This window comes from Neolamprologus brichardi, chromosome 14 (assembly GCF_056152115.1).
Source record: "Neolamprologus brichardi isolate AB-2024 chromosome 14, ASM5615211v1, whole genome shotgun sequence".
In the NCBI taxonomy this organism is placed as follows: domain Eukaryota; kingdom Metazoa; phylum Chordata; class Actinopteri; order Cichliformes; family Cichlidae; genus Neolamprologus; species Neolamprologus brichardi.
This window is the reverse complement of record NC_142117.1, coordinates 18,310,193-18,327,956: the sequence shown is the minus strand read 5'-3', so window position 1 is coordinate 18,327,956 and position 17,764 is coordinate 18,310,193. Positions and strand designations below refer to the sequence as shown.

The 17,764-nt window shown below is 35.7% G+C and overlaps 1 protein-coding gene across 1 annotated transcript in view; it reads right to left on the bottom strand.

Moving 5' to 3' along the window:
* Positions 1-13,845: 13,845 nt before the first annotated feature.
* The window catches only part of LOC102783050 (von Willebrand factor A domain-containing protein 5A-like), a 29,575-nt gene continuing 25,656 nt past the window's right edge, over positions 13,846-17,764 (bottom strand). The window contains exons 18-22 of the mRNA XM_087850936.1: positions 16,371-16,415; positions 15,991-16,023; positions 14,819-14,964; positions 14,243-14,366; positions 13,846-14,134 (exon numbers count right to left, since the gene is read on the bottom strand). Coding sequence (XP_087707062.1) covers positions 14,055-14,134; positions 14,243-14,366; positions 14,819-14,964; positions 15,991-16,023; positions 16,371-16,415 — 428 coding nt within the window. The 3' untranslated portion in view covers positions 13,846-14,054. The remainder of the gene's footprint in view (positions 14,135-14,242; positions 14,367-14,818; positions 14,965-15,990; positions 16,024-16,370; positions 16,416-17,764) is intronic.

Genomic DNA, 17,764 nt, shown 5'->3' with positions numbered 1-17,764 from the left:
CATCATGGTTACAGCTTTCCTTGCTAACGTAATAAAGGAGTTATTAAGAGCATTTTCAAACTACATCACATACTTTTCTTCTTCTAAACTACCTTTGCCAGCCTATCACCTACAATACTAAATTACTAAAGCTAGGTTTATTTTCTAATGCCAGCTGTGTCTCCATACGAATCATAGAGCAGTAAAAGCAGACCAACGCCAGCTTGCCTCGCACACTGCATTCATCCAAAATGCACATGTGCAAATCACCAAAAAGAAGTTGCTGGATTCTTGACCAACAGTAGTAAGTGTTAAAAAAAGACACACCCTGAGAGACAGAAAAAACGTTCTGCAAGATTGAAATGACAGCTTTCAGTGGCTATAGCTGACTGCGGCCATAAGATGGTAGTAAAGTAAAGGCTGGGTGCATATATTGATAGATAGGTAAGAAGCCTATGACAGCGCTTCTGAGATTAAAGGAGAGAGATTGCTTTACTTTGGTACATTTTAATGTGCGTCTATTTGAAGATTTGACAAGGCAGTCGCTTGCCTTGCTTTTCCTGACAGAAAGCCACCAACTGGGCTCACCTCAAAGCATAACTCAAGCTCTGGAAGCAGTTTCCTGCAGAACAGAGTCTAACTCCTTTCCAGGAGTTAGACTCTGTTCCACTCTTGAGTTGGCCTTGGTGAGAGGTGCTAGGCAGGGGTGGTGTCTTTTTCTCCCTTTGTCTCTGTGTTGATTGTTGTTCAGGGCACCTCAAATATGTTGCTTTTTGAGATAACTCTACATTGTTTACTGGCTTATGAGAGCTTATTAGGGGTGGTGAAGGAAAGGAAAGTCAGGCACTGGGCATGGGGTGTGTCTGAAGATCTGAGAAAGAACTCATAACTTTTAGGTTAAAGGGGAAAATCTTTGAGAAAAGGGTGAATATATGAGCAAAAGCGTCTGCCAGGAAAATTTGTGATTGAATGACCTACAGTTAGGTCCATAAATATTTGGACAGAGACAACTTTGTTTCTCATTTTCATTCTGTACATTACCACAATGAATTTTAAATGAAACAACTCAGATGCAGTTGAATGGGAAAAGACTTTCACCTTTTATTCAGTTGTTTGAACAGATAGATACACCCCCAGGCAGACCATTATTAAATTATTTGGGAGGAGTTTGAGTTTTTTCTGTTTTCTCTCTTCACTGGCAAATGATGTCTGATTGGAGTGGAATGTAAGATTAGCCAGGAGCCAGATTAGGGAGAGCCAAGCCTAAAACACAGCTTCTCCCCAACTTTTTAACCAATCACATTAATGACCTGCTTGTACCATAATATAAAAACTTTTTTCACTAGGAAGTAGTCCTGTCACCGTCTGTAAAACCTTCAGACGTTTAATATCCAAATTATTGTCTATTTGTTTTAGACATTACAGAAGATGTATAGGAAGGGATGTGTATGACCTGAATATGTTATAATCCTTTGTAGGTTTTTTCACGTTACAGCTATTTAGTTTATTATTGTGATTAATTGCAGTTCTATTATAATTATCACTTGATTCCAGTCATGTAAAACTGACATTATGTCAAAATGGCATTTTTCATCCTCTGTACAACACAGTGCAAACAATAACAATAACTATTTTTTAATTGATTTCACCTAATAAATTTAAGTGAAAAACGAGATATACTCTTTTTCTTCTGTGTCTTAAAGCTACTTTTAGTTACTTTGTTGTAACTGAAAGTAACATGTGTAAAGTGTTGATTGTTAGGCCCAAAAACTCATATACAGGAAAATTATTTTCAACTCTCTCATAAAAAGAGGGTCCTAATCCCTGATCTTATGAGTTTTACAGATTAGATAATGCAGGGTTCTGGAGCCAATGTGGGTGCCCAGTACTAACTACCTTGAAATTGTCCTGATAGGTTTGTAGCTTAAACCTATTCGCTGGAATGTTGAAGACAATATAATATAATTACACAACAAAGCAAGACACGAAGTAGGCAAAGTTCTTCATGTTACTCATGCATGAGGGAGACCTGCCTGGAGCCAAGTGTCGTTCCACCACTTGACCTCCGTCAGACTCTCAGCCAGGTTCCCCATAGCACTCCTTTTATTGTGGTTACATGAATATGCATAGGGTCATTAACATATAACATCTTACATAGGTAAACATGTGAACAAAGAATACTGTGTGTGTGTGTGTGTGTGTGTGTGTGTGTGTGTGTGTGTGTGTGTGTGTGGTGGGGGGGTCAGAGTATGACCCCATAAATGACTTCCCTAAACCTACTGGTCTGGAAAGTCCAGCAGTTTATCTAAACAAAAGGCACTTAGACTAAAACAGATATAGCTACGTATATCCTACCGTAAAACAATAAAACAAGGTACGACCTTTTCCCATGCTCCCAGGATGTAGGTGTGGATTCCAGAACACTCTGGAATGCACACCAAGCCTTTGCAGACTATTAAGGATCACACATCCTATCACTACACAATCGATTATACACCTCTACCAATCTAAAACTAATTATAAAACTCTAAGCATATATAAGTAGATATTTCTAAGCATAAATGACAATCAACATTACAAAACCTAACAGTCCAGTTCCCTGCTAACCCTGATAAGAAGAAACCCGAGTAGCCATGTAGGTCAAATCCTATCAGTTCCTCTTTTTAACAGTAGCTCCCCTATTGATCATGACACTTATACTAAACAATACTCAGACTTCTACCTTTACTATTTTACAAAAGGTTAGAAAGTGAATGTCCACAATTTAGAATTTAACTGCAGAAAGAAATTTAGCAAGAGCGAAGAAAATTTAAATAGTAAAAATTACAAACATAAAGAATTCACATCACTGCGCATACAGTCACAAATAGATAGAATTTACTTCATGTTTCCTTCAGCAGTTCTACTTCAATTAGATTTGTCTTTAATATATTTTCACATAAATATTTATTGTTTTCAATACAAAGTTATTTATATTAGTTATCCCAAAAACTCATGATACACTTGCCTTTACAGGGTTAACTAGAGAGTCGCCATGTGTATGTTTATGTAGCTCCTCTCTAGATGTGTAAACACAGTGGCAAATCAACTGTTAGTGATTCATTCAAGTGTCAGACTATCAATAAACCACATCCTCTTCCTCCTTCCTTTCATTATCTCATGGAATAAGATTAGTAAACAGTCATCAGAGGAAGGGAGACTATTTTAAACAGAGAAAATGTTGACTTTCTACTGCAGTAACCGTGACAGATCAGGTCAATATAAAGTACCTTTATACAGCAAAGATTAAAAGGAAATGAACTGAAAATTATATAGCTACTAACTTTTAAGGAGGAATGTTTCCTTATATGAATTAAAAACACAACTTAAATATAGAGATTACTTTTCTGAATGAAAATTATACTTCGCAAGGGATAATGTGGCATAGAGATAAGGTAAATGTGTGCTATCCACCTTACCCAGCTTTATGTCTGCAGTACTGGTAGATAAGTACGCAAGTGAACTTTTTAAATCACATTTGAAAACATCAAAAATGAGTCATGATGTGAAATCTAAAGCACTAAATTAATTCTACAAGTATACATGCAGGTGGTGGCAGATTAACTAGTGATTCAACAACACTTCCTGTAAACATAATACTAAAAATACAAGCTTTTTCATATTGTGGCTGTGACTCAATATATTTGTTTGCTTGTCATGAAAACTGATAACCACATATTTGTTTCCCATTTGACTGAACACACTTTCTCACTGTAAGGTCTCTGAATCTCGATTTACATACATACTTACATAGGGTAAAAAAGGGAAGTATAACACTGTGAACTAATTCCAGTATGAGTTTCCTGTTATCAGTTTTTAAGGATGATTTTAAAGAGCAGCTGAAAAAAACAATAGTAAAATATGCTTGTTTAGATTTGTTGCATACTCTGAGACAATTATAAATAAATCTGACCCACTATCAAGAAATATTAAAAAACAACAACAACAAAACATGCTGCATAAATGGTTCCAGCCTTTGCTATTTTGTAAACTGTAGCAAAGAAATTGACTTCACTGCAAAGCTGGTATGGTTTCTCCGCTAAATGTTTTTGAGGTCCACAGGGCTTTAAATCTGTTGGATCTAAATAAATCTGCAGGACCAGATCAACTTGAGCCCTATTTTCTTAAGTTGGCTGCAGATTTTATAGCAGAACCAATAACTTAAATTTTTAATCTTAGCCTCTCGAACAGTGAGCTCCCTGTAATATGGAAATCTGCCTATGTTCTCCCTTTGCTGAAAGGAGGTGATCCTTCTGATGTTAATAACTACAGGCCCATATCTAAATTGTGTGTTCGAGCAAAAGTTCTAGAAAAGTTCATTAGTGAACAACTGAAAGACTTTTTGGACAAAAATTCAGTTCTTTCCCCAACATCAGTCAGGATTCAGAAAACAACACAGCACAATAACTGCTGCTATTAAAGTGGTTAATGACACCGTTGATTCAATGGACTGCAAAAAATACTGTGCTGCTCTTTTTCTTGACTTGTCGAAGGCTTTTGATACAGTTGACCATGTTATTTTATTAAATAGACTAAACAATATTGGTCTATCTGTAAATGCTGTAAGTTGGTTTTCAAATTACTTGTCAGCAAGAAAACAGTGTGTCCATGCTGCTGGGTCTTCTTCCTCTTTTCTCCCAGTATCCAAAGGAGTTCCGCAGGGCTCCATATTAGGGCCATTGGTATTTTCTCTTTACATAAACAAGCTTTGTGATAATTTGTCAAATGCAGCATTTCATCTTTATGCAGATGATACAATTATTTATTGTTCATCCCCTTCAGTAGCACAAACCCTGCAATTTCTGCAGTCTGCCTTTGATGTCGTTCAGTCCCATTTAACTCAACTTAAGTTGGTGTTAAATCCAGAGAAATCCAAGTTCATGTTATTCTCAAATGGCAAAGAGTTGTTAGCTATGTCTCCTAAGATTAAAACAATTCAAGGAACTGAAATTGAAATGTTCAAATCTTACAAGTACCTAGGGATCATTATAGATCAGAATTTGTCATTTAAGACTCACATTCAAAGGCTTGTGTCGAAGTTAAAACTAAAACTAGGTTACTTTTTTAGAAACCAATTCTGTTTCTCCCTCCAAGTGAGAAAACATTTGATTCGTGCAACCTTTTTACCTTTATTGGATTATGGTGACCTGATTTTTATGAATGCACCTGCCCACTACCTAAAGAGGTTGGATACTGTGTACCATTGTGCTTTACGTTTTATTACTGGCTATGGAAATCGTGTACATCATTGTTCTTTGTATGCTGCTGCTAAATGTCCATCTTTGCATATTCGCAGACTCTCCCATTGGTTGATCTTTATCTATAAATCTCTCCTTGGGCTGGTTCCATCTTATTTATGTGTTTATATGTGTAAAAACCACAACCAATACAGCCTTCATTCGCACAATATCATACAATTGATTGTCCCAAAAAATCAGAACAGAATTGGGGGAAAAGGCTTTTAAATACTCTGCCCCTGCTTCCTGGAATAATCTGCAGAAGAAACTGAAATTATCAGAATTGGTTACCTTGGGAGAGTTTACGTCTGTCTTAAAGGAACGAGAGAACAGCTCTTTTACTCAGTGTGATTGTTTTTAATGTACTCTTAATTTGATCTGTTATTGTATATTTTACACATGTTGGTATGGGATATTGTATTTGTTTTAAATGTTATATACCTATGTGGTATGTGACTTTTGTTGCCATGATGCCAGGTCTTTCTTGGAAATGAGATTTTTAATCTCAATGAGATTTTTTACCTGGATAAATAAAGGACTATAGCCAGACAGGTATATGGTGTTATATTACAGAAACCATCAGAGCTAAATGTCTACATTTCAGTGGAACCCATTGCAAGCATCATGTAAAGCATACAGTAAACACATAAGAATGACTGTCTCTCTCAATACAACATTTATTGAGAGAGTAATAACAGAAGCACCCTTGATTTCATGAAGAAGAGAAGCAAGCATAATGTATTGATGTACAGAATTTAGATGGAGGTATTTGGTGGTTAGACTCCAATGGGATGTCTCGGTGGAACGTCACCCCCACAGTGATACAGATTAGATTTAGTTTTATAATCAAATTATGTATCTTCTTTTAGATCAGAGGATGGGCATACAATAGCTAATCTGTTGTTAAAGTTGCACAGAATAACCTGACAGAGTTTATTTGGATTCATTTATTAGAATGTTTGTTTTCCCCCTTACTATATCAGACTATATTATTATATTACAAATGTTAACCACACTGCATATCCACAGGGCCTTAGGGGATTCTTAAAAAAAGAAAGAAGAGGAAGCCAAATAAGCATTTGTGGGTGTGTTTCTTTAGTCAAAACAGGTGACATCTGTACACCTGTGGATCTCTATAAAACAACATCACATTTCTCTGCCTGCATTTATATCACAACAACTAAAAAATCTTAATGGGGTAAGTACAAGATATGTCTGAAGAACACAAATATAGAAATTTGGTTATATGTGACTGATCTTTAAAAATAAACTTACTCATTTAGTTTAAAAAGAAAAAGGAACATTTGGTTTGGTAGGTCTAAGCAATGTGTTTGATTAAAGGAGCTATTCGTTTTCTATACCAGCTACCAGTCTTAAGAGAATTGAATCATTATTACAGTAGTTTATATATGTTTATTTAAATAAACTACTGTACCCAAAACTTCTGGCTATGATGATTTTATGATTAATGGACAAACTGTTTCGACACTAAGTACTAGAATCCAAGTAATCATTATGAAGTGTTTCTGTATCATGAAACAAGTGTACAGTATATAATGTGTTTCTATTTGTATTTCTATTTGAATGCCTAGATTGTACCCTAACTCTAGTTTTGCACCTTGGATATGTAATTTTCACAGTTACATTAACACATGGGCAAAGGGTGGAAGTACTTTAACTTTTCTACGTGAATGTGCTGTGTATGTTTTTTCCATAACTTTCCTGTATTTTTCTGGTCATGTTTACAGGTCATGGCAAGACTGATCTATCTATCACTCCTGCTGGGTATATTACTAACTGATTGGTCATAGTTAGAAACCTTAAAACATTATTTTATCAAAATAACAATTATCAAACCCAATAATTGTAGCAATTCACACTGAAGAACCTATTCTCTGCTCTAGTAAATGCACTATTTTCATTTTAAGAAAACGTTATTTGGTTTAGCGCAATCCCTCTGAAGCTTTAAAATGCATGTTTCTTGTAAAGTTCGTGCTTGTCTATTATTTATTTTATACATTTGTTCCTGCATTTCTTATTTTTACTTTTTTTCAAACAATTTATTTTTTACTGCATATCATTTTCTCTAATTTATTGATAAAATAAAAGGGAAAGGGAAAGCAAAACACCTATGGTAATATATATATATACAAGGAAACTAAATACAGTTTTTGTGTGATCAACAGTCCAGCTGTCCAGCTGTTCCTCAGAAAATCCAAACATAGATTGCCCTGCTAACTGCATAGTTGACAGTTGGAACTGGACACTTCAATGTTGTCAAACCAGCAAGCCTGACACACTGATGGTTGTGGGTCAGACATTGGATTACTGTATGCCTGGGAACAGCTCTAATATGAACAAAACTAGCTGTTTGTCTTTGAAGGTAAACGGAGGTAAGCTCTCCAAACCACATTTTAGTTCTTATCTCTAATAAATGCCCATAGTTTAAAAAAAAAAAGACATAAAAGAAGATGTCTGCATGCTGTGTGTTCTTACATATGGTTTCCAAGGATCCAACATAAAACTGACCAACATAAAACCTGACACTGCTCACTGCAACACATCCACTCCAGCTGTCAGTGGAAATCATTGTGACATAAATCTCACTAATGACATGTGTATTACCTTTACACCAGGGTAAATATGTCTTGCATACATTCTGCTATTAATGTAATCTTAAGAATCCTACATAGTGTACATTACAGGTAATTATTTTTTCTTACAGAGAGAAAATATGTATCTCATTGGAACCTAATGGGAAGGTAAGGATGGAATTTAACTGCACTCAAGAACACCCAGGCAGTATCTGCAATGACACGGGTAAGTTTTATTCAACAAAATGAAACCATCTTACTGCGTTTGAAGCAGTTTTTAGAACTTTTTCAACTTAGAGCTTTACCACACACCCAAAATAGAAATTACTCTGTAATTAAAAAAATCACTGCTGACTGTTGTTTATCGTTGAAATATGACTCAACATAAGATGTGCCTCCAGGAGAAATGTAGCACTAGACTAGTCAGAAGAAAAAATGCAAATGACCAAATAAAAGAATAACGTAGACATGAGACTTTGTACATGCTAAAATAAAATTATAGTCATTGTAAAATGATGTATATTTACCTGCATTGAACCAGATTTTTTTTAATTGAATGTCCAATGTAGAAAACTAAAATTGTGATCTTTTCATTGTAAAATAGAAGAGTCCTCAGAGCTTTGCATTTGCAGCAGTGAGGCAGAAGATTGTTTTGTGTCACCACATCCTAAAATCTGTGTTGCAAAAACCTTAACCTACCTTTTCTGTGTTCAGATCTGCAGTTCCACTCAGTAAACAAAACTTGGATTGATGCATTGGAGCACTGTCGGCAAGAGAATTCCTCCTTGGTTGAAATCTTCAATGACGCAGTCGGTGTTAAAGTTAAAAATCTGCTGCAAAATAAAACAGAGTCACACACAGGGGTGTGGGTTGGCCTGGAACGATCCAGTTTTGGCAAAAATCCTGAATGGAAATGGATTTCAGGGTCAAAGGTTTTATATTCTCAGTGGAACAACAGTTTTCCTGTGAACTCCTTAAACAACACTGTGGAAAGATCATTTCAGTTAATGAGGCAAAAAAAATCAAGTGGCTGGATGCAAACTGCCATGAAAAACTGCCATTCATCTGTCAACGTAAGCTGCTGTTTTGATTAAGATTAGGTCAGGTATAAGCACCCAAATGTTTTTAAATCTCACCTTTCTTCAATTGCCAGGTCTGAAAAACAACATTTGCTCTACTAAAGCAGGTAAATCTACTGAAACTGTTTCTAGTTTGAAAGCAGAAACTTGTAACTTTATGTTCACTTCATGTTCCTTAGAAAGAATGTATGCAAACTAAAAACAAAAGGCATTCTGTTATTTGTTTTTTATCATTTTAAATTCACATTTGTGTTTTGGGTTACAGTGCTTTGCATTGACATCAACAGCAGCAATGATTGCATATAAGTCAATCACAAACAGGATATACTGCATCTCCCTGGTCACACTGAGATGAAATTCCTGAGGAAACAGATGAATGACCCAACATATCCAGTGTGTAAATACTCTCTTCGAGCTACTGTTGTGTTTCACAGGAAAACTATTTTGGATGTCATTATTTTTAATAGTTTGTATTATTGTAGGTTCTTTACCTTAAATTACAAACACCTTGAGGCAAGTGTTGTTGTGATTTGGCACTATATAATTAAACTGAACTGAAAATAGAATTATTTGTGACAGATTTTAGACATGCCATAAACCTGGGATAGTTTACCCAAGATCATAGTTTTGACTTTCTTGCTGTGCTATTTAAATATCAAGTTTGATTTTTTGGTTTGTTCTTTAGTACATTTAGTTGTGTTCCTAGCTGTTTGATTCTGGTGTGTTTAGATCACTTTACCTCTGTTGTAAACTGCATACAAAGTTTGTGTTAATGAAATCAAACTGATGCAGATTTCTTTAGAAAAATACACACTCACAAGACAAAATGTAAAAAAACAAAAAAGAAAAGAAAACCAGACTGCTCAAAGTAAAGCAGCAAAGTAAAATCCAATAAAAAACAACAATGTTGAGCCTGTTCCGAAATTTGAATGCACATACTTTGAAGTCACAGGTCTTGTAAAATAATTAAACATAAAATTCTTAATCTATGGAGGCAGAAAAAACTTTTAATTATTGTCTGCTGGAATATCAGATGAGTTCCAGTTATAAATTTTGAGTCATTTCTTTGTTTGTGCTACTTTTTGAACGAACTGGTTGCTTATTATTTGCAGACAGCTTTAATTTATAAGTCTTGCATCAACTGATCAGGAATGACACTCAGCTTTATACTGACATGGAGTGTATTTGTTATATATAACAGTCATTTATAGATAAGTAGTAATTACTCTTGTATAGGTTGTTTGGCTAATTTTAAATTTGTGCACTATTTTTGTAATTTGTTTATTTTTATATTATATTTCTGATTCACTTTCTCTTCCTGACCCATGTACTGCTGTAACTGTGAATGTCCCTGCTGGGTGATTAATAAAGTCTGTGTCTATGCCAAATTGAGCTTTAAACTCTTTTTATGATGACATTTTACTTATCAAAATTTCTAAATTTCAATTAGGAGTATGACAGCCTGCTTGCATGTGTGTTGCACAATACTAGTACAACTACCATTGCTACTACTCCTGTTACTGCTACCACACAAAGGCCGTGAATGGACATGTGGCAGCAAGTGTTAGAGGTCAGACATCTGGGGCCTGCAGGTTGGAGCTTGGGGCTAACAACTCTAGCTCGTACAAAGTACTAACATCCAAGTGGTAAATGGTGTTACCTCTGAGAACTATAAGACAGAGTGCTATGAAAATAGTTTGTGGCCATGTCCACTCTCCATTCTGGCCTTCCGTCCACACTGAGACACCTTTTGTGGTCAAGGAAAACTGAGCTTTTTGAAAACGCTCTCCAAAGTGGATAATTTTAAAAAAAAGCATTTTTGCGTAGCAGTGAGGACTGGGAAAACGGAGGCTTTCCCAGTCCTTACTGCATTTCATGAAGTGCAATGATGCATTTTAGTAATATGATGCAGTCTGATCCAGAAGTCTTTTGGTTTGGTGAGATGCAGTTTGGACAGTCTAAGCCTCCTTTGTGAATTTTTGGGATGTCCACTCCTAGAGAGATTGGCTGCTGTCTTGCTTTCCATGTGTCAATATCTTTTCTCACTGTAGAAAAACTGACTTGAAATATAAAATTGTTCTGTAACCATTCACAGACTGACAGGCAGCAACAACATGTTCCCTAAGATTATCTGATGATCAGAAAAGACACTGGCTGTAATCAAGTGCATTAGCAGAACCTGGCTGCTTCTTACGCTGTTATTTCCTATATAACAGAGGAAACAGTGTACCTAGTTTTCTTCTGCATTTTGGTTTAGTTTTTATAAAATAAATAATAACACAGAGTAATATCTGATGTGTTGTTTATCATCTTAGGCTGTATTTACTTAATTTAAAACTGATCAGATGATTTTTTTTATGTCCTGGTATGTTGAACTTACATGCTGTTCTTTAAAAAGTGAAAAGCACACATTTGCTTTCTATTCGACTGAAAAAACAACTTTCATGTTATCTCACAATACAGTCTCTGTATTTATATTTGCATTAGCTACACAGAAACAGGAATTTGTTTTTTGGGGGAGTTTTTTCAGGAAAGAGGGGAAGCCAGATAATTTAATTTTAATATGACATTTCCTGTTGTCAACATAATTTTTTTTTTTAAAACTACGTCATAAATATGTACGTCAAAAAGATGTCTGGAAAAACATAGCTTAAAAATAAATGTTAAAAAAAAGTTTTAAGGCCAGTTTAACCTCCAGCCCCAAATGAAATTTGAAGCTGTTGAACTTTGTTTGTGTAACCCATATGTGTCTGCTGAAATACCCCTGAAGCCAGTTAGGCAGGAACTAGTGACATCTCAGAGGGCTGATACTTTTTTAACTAAATGATTTAAAGCTGTTAAGCCTAAAGAGCAGGTTTGACACCTGTGGCTGTGACGTTGGGGGTCAGTCCTGCAACAGGAAGCACTATGCACATGTTTCCATGTCTTACGTTGGGATCTCGCAAGTTTTTTCTTTCTTCATGTCAACATGTCAAAAAGTACATCCATTATAAGAAGAGTCAGATAAACCATGGCCCTCATTTACTTCCATGTGTGTGGAAATGTTTTTACTAGCAAAGAAACAAAAACATGCAAAAACACAAACACAGTGCCTAATCTCTCTGGCTGTCCACAAAACAGGAGCAAACTCACATAAGTAAAATGGCAAAGAACTATGCTAATCTTCCACTAACATACAAGCAAGTCTGACCACAGTAGGACAGATTCCACATGTTAACCATCACTTTCCAAGATGACGTCAAGCTCACACTGACCAGCAATAATCCTGCAACCACAAAACACAGAGCCCAGTGTTGCTGCTGGAGCTAGATATGCATGTACACAAATGAGCAGATTGCTGTTCAGGTGTGGCAAACATGGAATACAGAGAGAGCAGCTCTCTTTCATGACGAGGGCAAAAGGTGATTGGATGTAACAATAACATTTAACCAACAGGATTAAGTGTTTCTGGTAGATTTTTCATGTGCTGTGTTAGGTTGAACCAGATGGATAGATAGTACTTACATTAATAATGATCCACCTGACACAATATGTTTGTATTCCCGCATTTAAGCCTTTATTACCTTTTCCTATTTTGTTACATTTTAAAAATGTTATTCACATTGCATATCCACAGTGTGTTTAGGGTGTTTTGTCATGTTTGTTTCTCTAGTGAAATAAGGGATGAGGTAAACAGCTCCATAAAGTGACTCCCATGCATATCCCAGCTTTCATTTCTATCAGATTTTACAGATTGAAAGTCCAAGGCAGATGTGATGAGCAGTCATTACCACAGAATGATTATGTATGCAGTAAATTCTTAAGATTTACTTTGTATAATTGAAATTATACAGTATAGCTAATGAGGAAAAATGAATTAAACTTGTGAATACTTTTTGTGTTGGTAGATATTTAAATAAGAAATCTGAAAGGTCAATATTCTTCTGCTTTATTTCTTGGATGATGTGTTTGGTAGGACAAGCAAGCAAATAGAGAACAACTTCTGTACCAAATTAAGTCATAAAAAAAACCTAATTATTGTGATAGTAGTCTAGGTATGTCTCAAAAGTATTGAAGCCACATTAGACAAGCTGCAAAGGGATAAGGTACCTGAGCCGTTTTATAAAGGATCACTTTTCAGATCAAGTAAGAGAAACTGAATCCTCATCTGGACTTTTTTGTGAGTTGATTTCCAGACGTTTGTCTGTATTTTGGACAGCATGTTGATGTGATGTTTAGCACTGTCACCTCGCACCAATAACTAAGAAATTTGTTTGCCATCCTCAACTCCACAGAATAATAAAAAGCACTTATTAAATTGTTCAAAACACTGTTAGTGTATGTACTGCTGATGAGTTGGGATGCTTGGGTGTTCCTGAACGTCCTATCAGGATGAACATCCAAATAACATGCATTTTTTTTTCAAACTGATAATCACAGTTTGCAGTTGTTTAGTTTATCCAAATCTAAAATTCTCATTTGAAACAACAAATGAAACAAGTCAAAAGTAACCAAGTATGCACATTATCACCATCTAGTGCGTGACGTGAAAAAGGCACCTTTGACGTTGCGCGACCAACTCTGTATTTCTCGTCCACACGTAAACGCAAAAAATGAGTTTAAAAAAAAACAAACAAAAAACTCCATTTTTGGTGATTCGAAACGCCGTTTACGTGTGGACGAAACAGCTGCGTTTTCAAAAATACCCGTGTAGGTGCAGACGTAGCGTAAAAGAGTTAGAAGTTTATTTTCTACTACCATTAATTTATTGCAGATTACTTGTATTTGCTTAATTGTTTACTAAATGTTTGAGGTGTGAAATAAACCGCAATGGAGCAAAATATGGGTGTGTGTGGTTGGAGGATGTGTTTGTGCGTGCAGGGGGTGGGATCTAGTGGGAGAGAAAAAGAATGGACACATGCATACACAGTAGATGTCTAATCTTTACAGTGTATTATGGGTTTTCAGATCATTCTGAACATTAAAGTCAAATTTGTCTCAAATATAAAATAACATTTTATAGTCAAAGAACAGTTCTGTTTTTATAACAATTATAAAATGTTAGATTTCACAAAGCAACACCAAGTCAAATCCAGTATGGTGTAAGTAGAAATGCTTCTGTTCACCAATCCACTTTCAGAAAACCCTCATAGACCCAGAGCTTCTTTCTTCACACTGCAACCCAACAGGACATTTCCAGCATCCACACACTCTGTCACACACGGTGCTGAAAACACAACACAGACATTAAAGCAATGAATGTATGGAGGGAAGAGAAAGTAGATTGAAGCTTTAAAAACAATTTTTTAAAGCATGTTATTGTCATTGCTACTACCATTCTGAGCACGGAGCCATGAGGCAGCCTTCATAGCCAGAAGCTCCCACTCGTCCTTTGCATCCATCTTGAAACCATGAAGCCAGATCAGAGCCAGAATGGTGGCCCACACTTCACTGTTGGCCTAATTCACCAAATCAAAGACAATAAAATAAAACAGAGAGGACACACAAAGAAAAAAAGAAAAAGAAAAAAAAAATCCTACATGATTTTACTTTCTACAACCAGTAGTATTAGTTATTTCTGGTTGCTTACTAGTCACAAGGGGTCACCAAGTTGTGTAGCTCTGCATATTTGATTTGGCAGATTATTACACTGGATGCTGTTCCTGATGTAATCCCAAAGGAATTTCTGTCTAGACGTGTGATTACCACCAGTGTTTTAGCTTCTGATATACAGATGTTTATTTTCAAGGCCTACATTTAGTTTGACTTCATTGTCATTTGTTTTTTGTTGTGTTTTTAAATTACATCATGTGTTTCTGTTCAAATCATGGAACATGAGCATGAAGCATCTGACTTACAATAACTAACATTATCATTTTGTTTGTTATTATTGAAACTGAAAAAAGTCCACCTTTTTAGGCTTTGACTTTTCCACCTTCTCGTTGGTCTTTCCCAGTGCAGTAGCCAGAGCTGGATCAAGCAGCCAGCAGCCAGACGCCCCCTGCAGGGAGACTAAGTGTAGCAAAGGGTCTCTGGGTGGCTGTTCGGGGGCAGCAACTGGAAAACCAAAAATGAAATAAAAACTAGACCCGATTATGGTGTTAGATAAGAAGACAGAACTCTATAAACCAGTGCATAAACCACCTTCTTGTAAACTATGCAACAAATAAACATTTATTTGAGATCATCATCACAAATAAAAGGTTTTCAACAGTGTGAACTTATTAAAGAAAAATAAAAGCTGGCAATAACACGCCATCAATTATTAATGAATACCATCTGAAAGTAAGTGAGTTGAAAGCTTGATAAATTATGATGTACAGTATGCAGTTCACATGCTTAACAGAGAAAATATATGGCCAATGAATTAAATTGTTTTGATCTGATTTATTGAGATCTGGATCTCATTATCTAAGCAACTGAACTAAACATTGTACAGTCACTTCCACTCGATGTTAAATTCCCTTCATGTCTACCAAGAATATACATGCTTTTTTCCTTATTTTATTCTAACCCTGCAATTATAACTGATGGGTTCACACACATTAAGAAAATAATAATTTCCAGAGGCACAAACAAACCTTGATATACATGATGCTCCAGACCACCATACCAACTCCTACATGTAACAGCTCACATAATTTCCTCTGTGTCTAACCGTTTGTGTATTCACAGAAATGCCTAAATTACAAGTACAAAACATGGATTCTTACATTTATTAAAATTTGGTTTTTCTGTATTTACTCTTTTTATTGCTTGCTTGCTCCTCTAACTGATGCATATGTATGAAGAAAAATGTGTTCAAAAGGATTGATCCATAAGCCTAAACCACACAAGTGTGTACATTGACTTGGGTGTGACTTTTGAAGACTCACACCAGCTTGAATTCACACACAAATACGAAGCAATCTGACCTCACCTAAAACTAATTTCAAAATGCGTACATCTGTACATCAATACGCATTTGCAACCCTTTTGAGACTACGTACTCTCTCTACATACATATGTTACTTATACACATACACACATGGAGGACCACACTATGTGATTACTACCGTATGAATAGAAATGTGTTTTACTTACCCATGTCATGTACAACTCCTCGAGAGATAGACTCTACATCACAAGGTTAAAATCATAAAACAAAAGAGGATGGCATGAGATGAAGACATTACACTGATGAAGACATTACACACACACACACACACACACACACACACACACACACACACACACACACACACACACACACACACACACACACACACACACACGATAGATACAAGATACAGCCCATTATAACCGGCAGTAATAATGGTCTTATACATAAAGTACTGCATATTTCACATGTGAAATAATTTTTAAAAAAGAAAAAGAAAAAAAGAACATGGTGGGTTTTTTTTCCACATGTACATCTACACATTTACATAGATGTTTAAATGTGTCATTTAGGTTCTATTTACCCTTGGTAGTTCTGTCACACTTCGCCATGGAGATGGAGTTAAACACTATAATGTAAAAAAGAAAGAATTTAACACACACACACAAAAAAAAGTTAGCAGATTCTTATGAAATGTACTAAGGAACACTAAATTGCTGATTTGTTGATATACAAATACAAAACAAATAGTATAAAAGTATTTAAGTGTATATCATTGTAACCTTTCTAATTAGAATCTTGATTTCTTGGAACAAATATTTTAAAGTCAATCTCACTTTTTGCTTTTAGATAATCTGAACATGACTCAGATTTTCTGTCCTTTTATTCACATTCATCGGTCTTTATCTTTAAGGAAAGCAAATTACCATGAGAAAATCAGGTTAATATTTCATGTTAACATGTGATGTCTCCACATCATACTAAGTCTCACAGCAAGTTAAAACATTACTACAATATTTAAACTGTATTTAAATCTAAATGCTGATAAACATCACCTACATTTAAACATTCAAATTTTGGACACATTGACTTATTAAATGATCTCTTTCATTGTTTTTACTCTTTTGTGCAGTGAAGAAGAAATCACTGCTTTGTTGAAGGAGCCAAACATAGACATACGGCCTTCTCTGAATCTCACAAAGGGATGGTATCTGTCACAGTTTTAATAGGGCCACATTTTAATAAGTTAGATTTTCTAATTATTTACAAATTCAGAAAAATATGTTTCACATGGAAGGAATCGCAGCTAGATTATGATGCTTGTATGAAAATGTTGTGAAAGTTAGACATTTTATTTGCTGTTTAGATCAGTAAGTCAAGTTAAGCTTCTGAGGTCATTATCGTGACTTGCAGCTTGTCATAAATTGTACTATAAGTACAGTGGCTTGCAAAAGTATTCGCCCCCCTTGAACTTTTCCACATTTTGTCACATTACAGCCACAAACATGAATCAATTTTATTGGAATTCCACGTGAAAGCCCAATACAAACTGGTGTACATGTGAGAAGTGGAACGAAAATCATACATGATTCCAAACATTTTTTACAAATAAATAACTGAAAAGTGGGGTGTGCGTAATTATTCAGCCTCCTGAGTCAATACTTTGTAGAACCACCTTTTGCTGCAATTCCAGCTGCCAGTCTTTTAGGGTATGTCTCTACCAGCTTTGCACATCTAGAGACTGAAATTCTTGCCCATTCTTCTCTGCAGCTTGTCCAGAGTCACTATGGGCCTCTTGGCTGCATTTCTGATCAGCGCTCTCCTTGTTCGGCCTGTGAGTTTAGGTGGACGGCCTTGTCTTGGTAGGTTTACAGTTGTGCCATACTCCTTCCATTTCTGAATGATCACTTGAACAGTGCTCCGTGGGATGTTCAAGGCTTGGGAAATCTTTTTGTAGCCTAAGCCTGCTTTAAATTT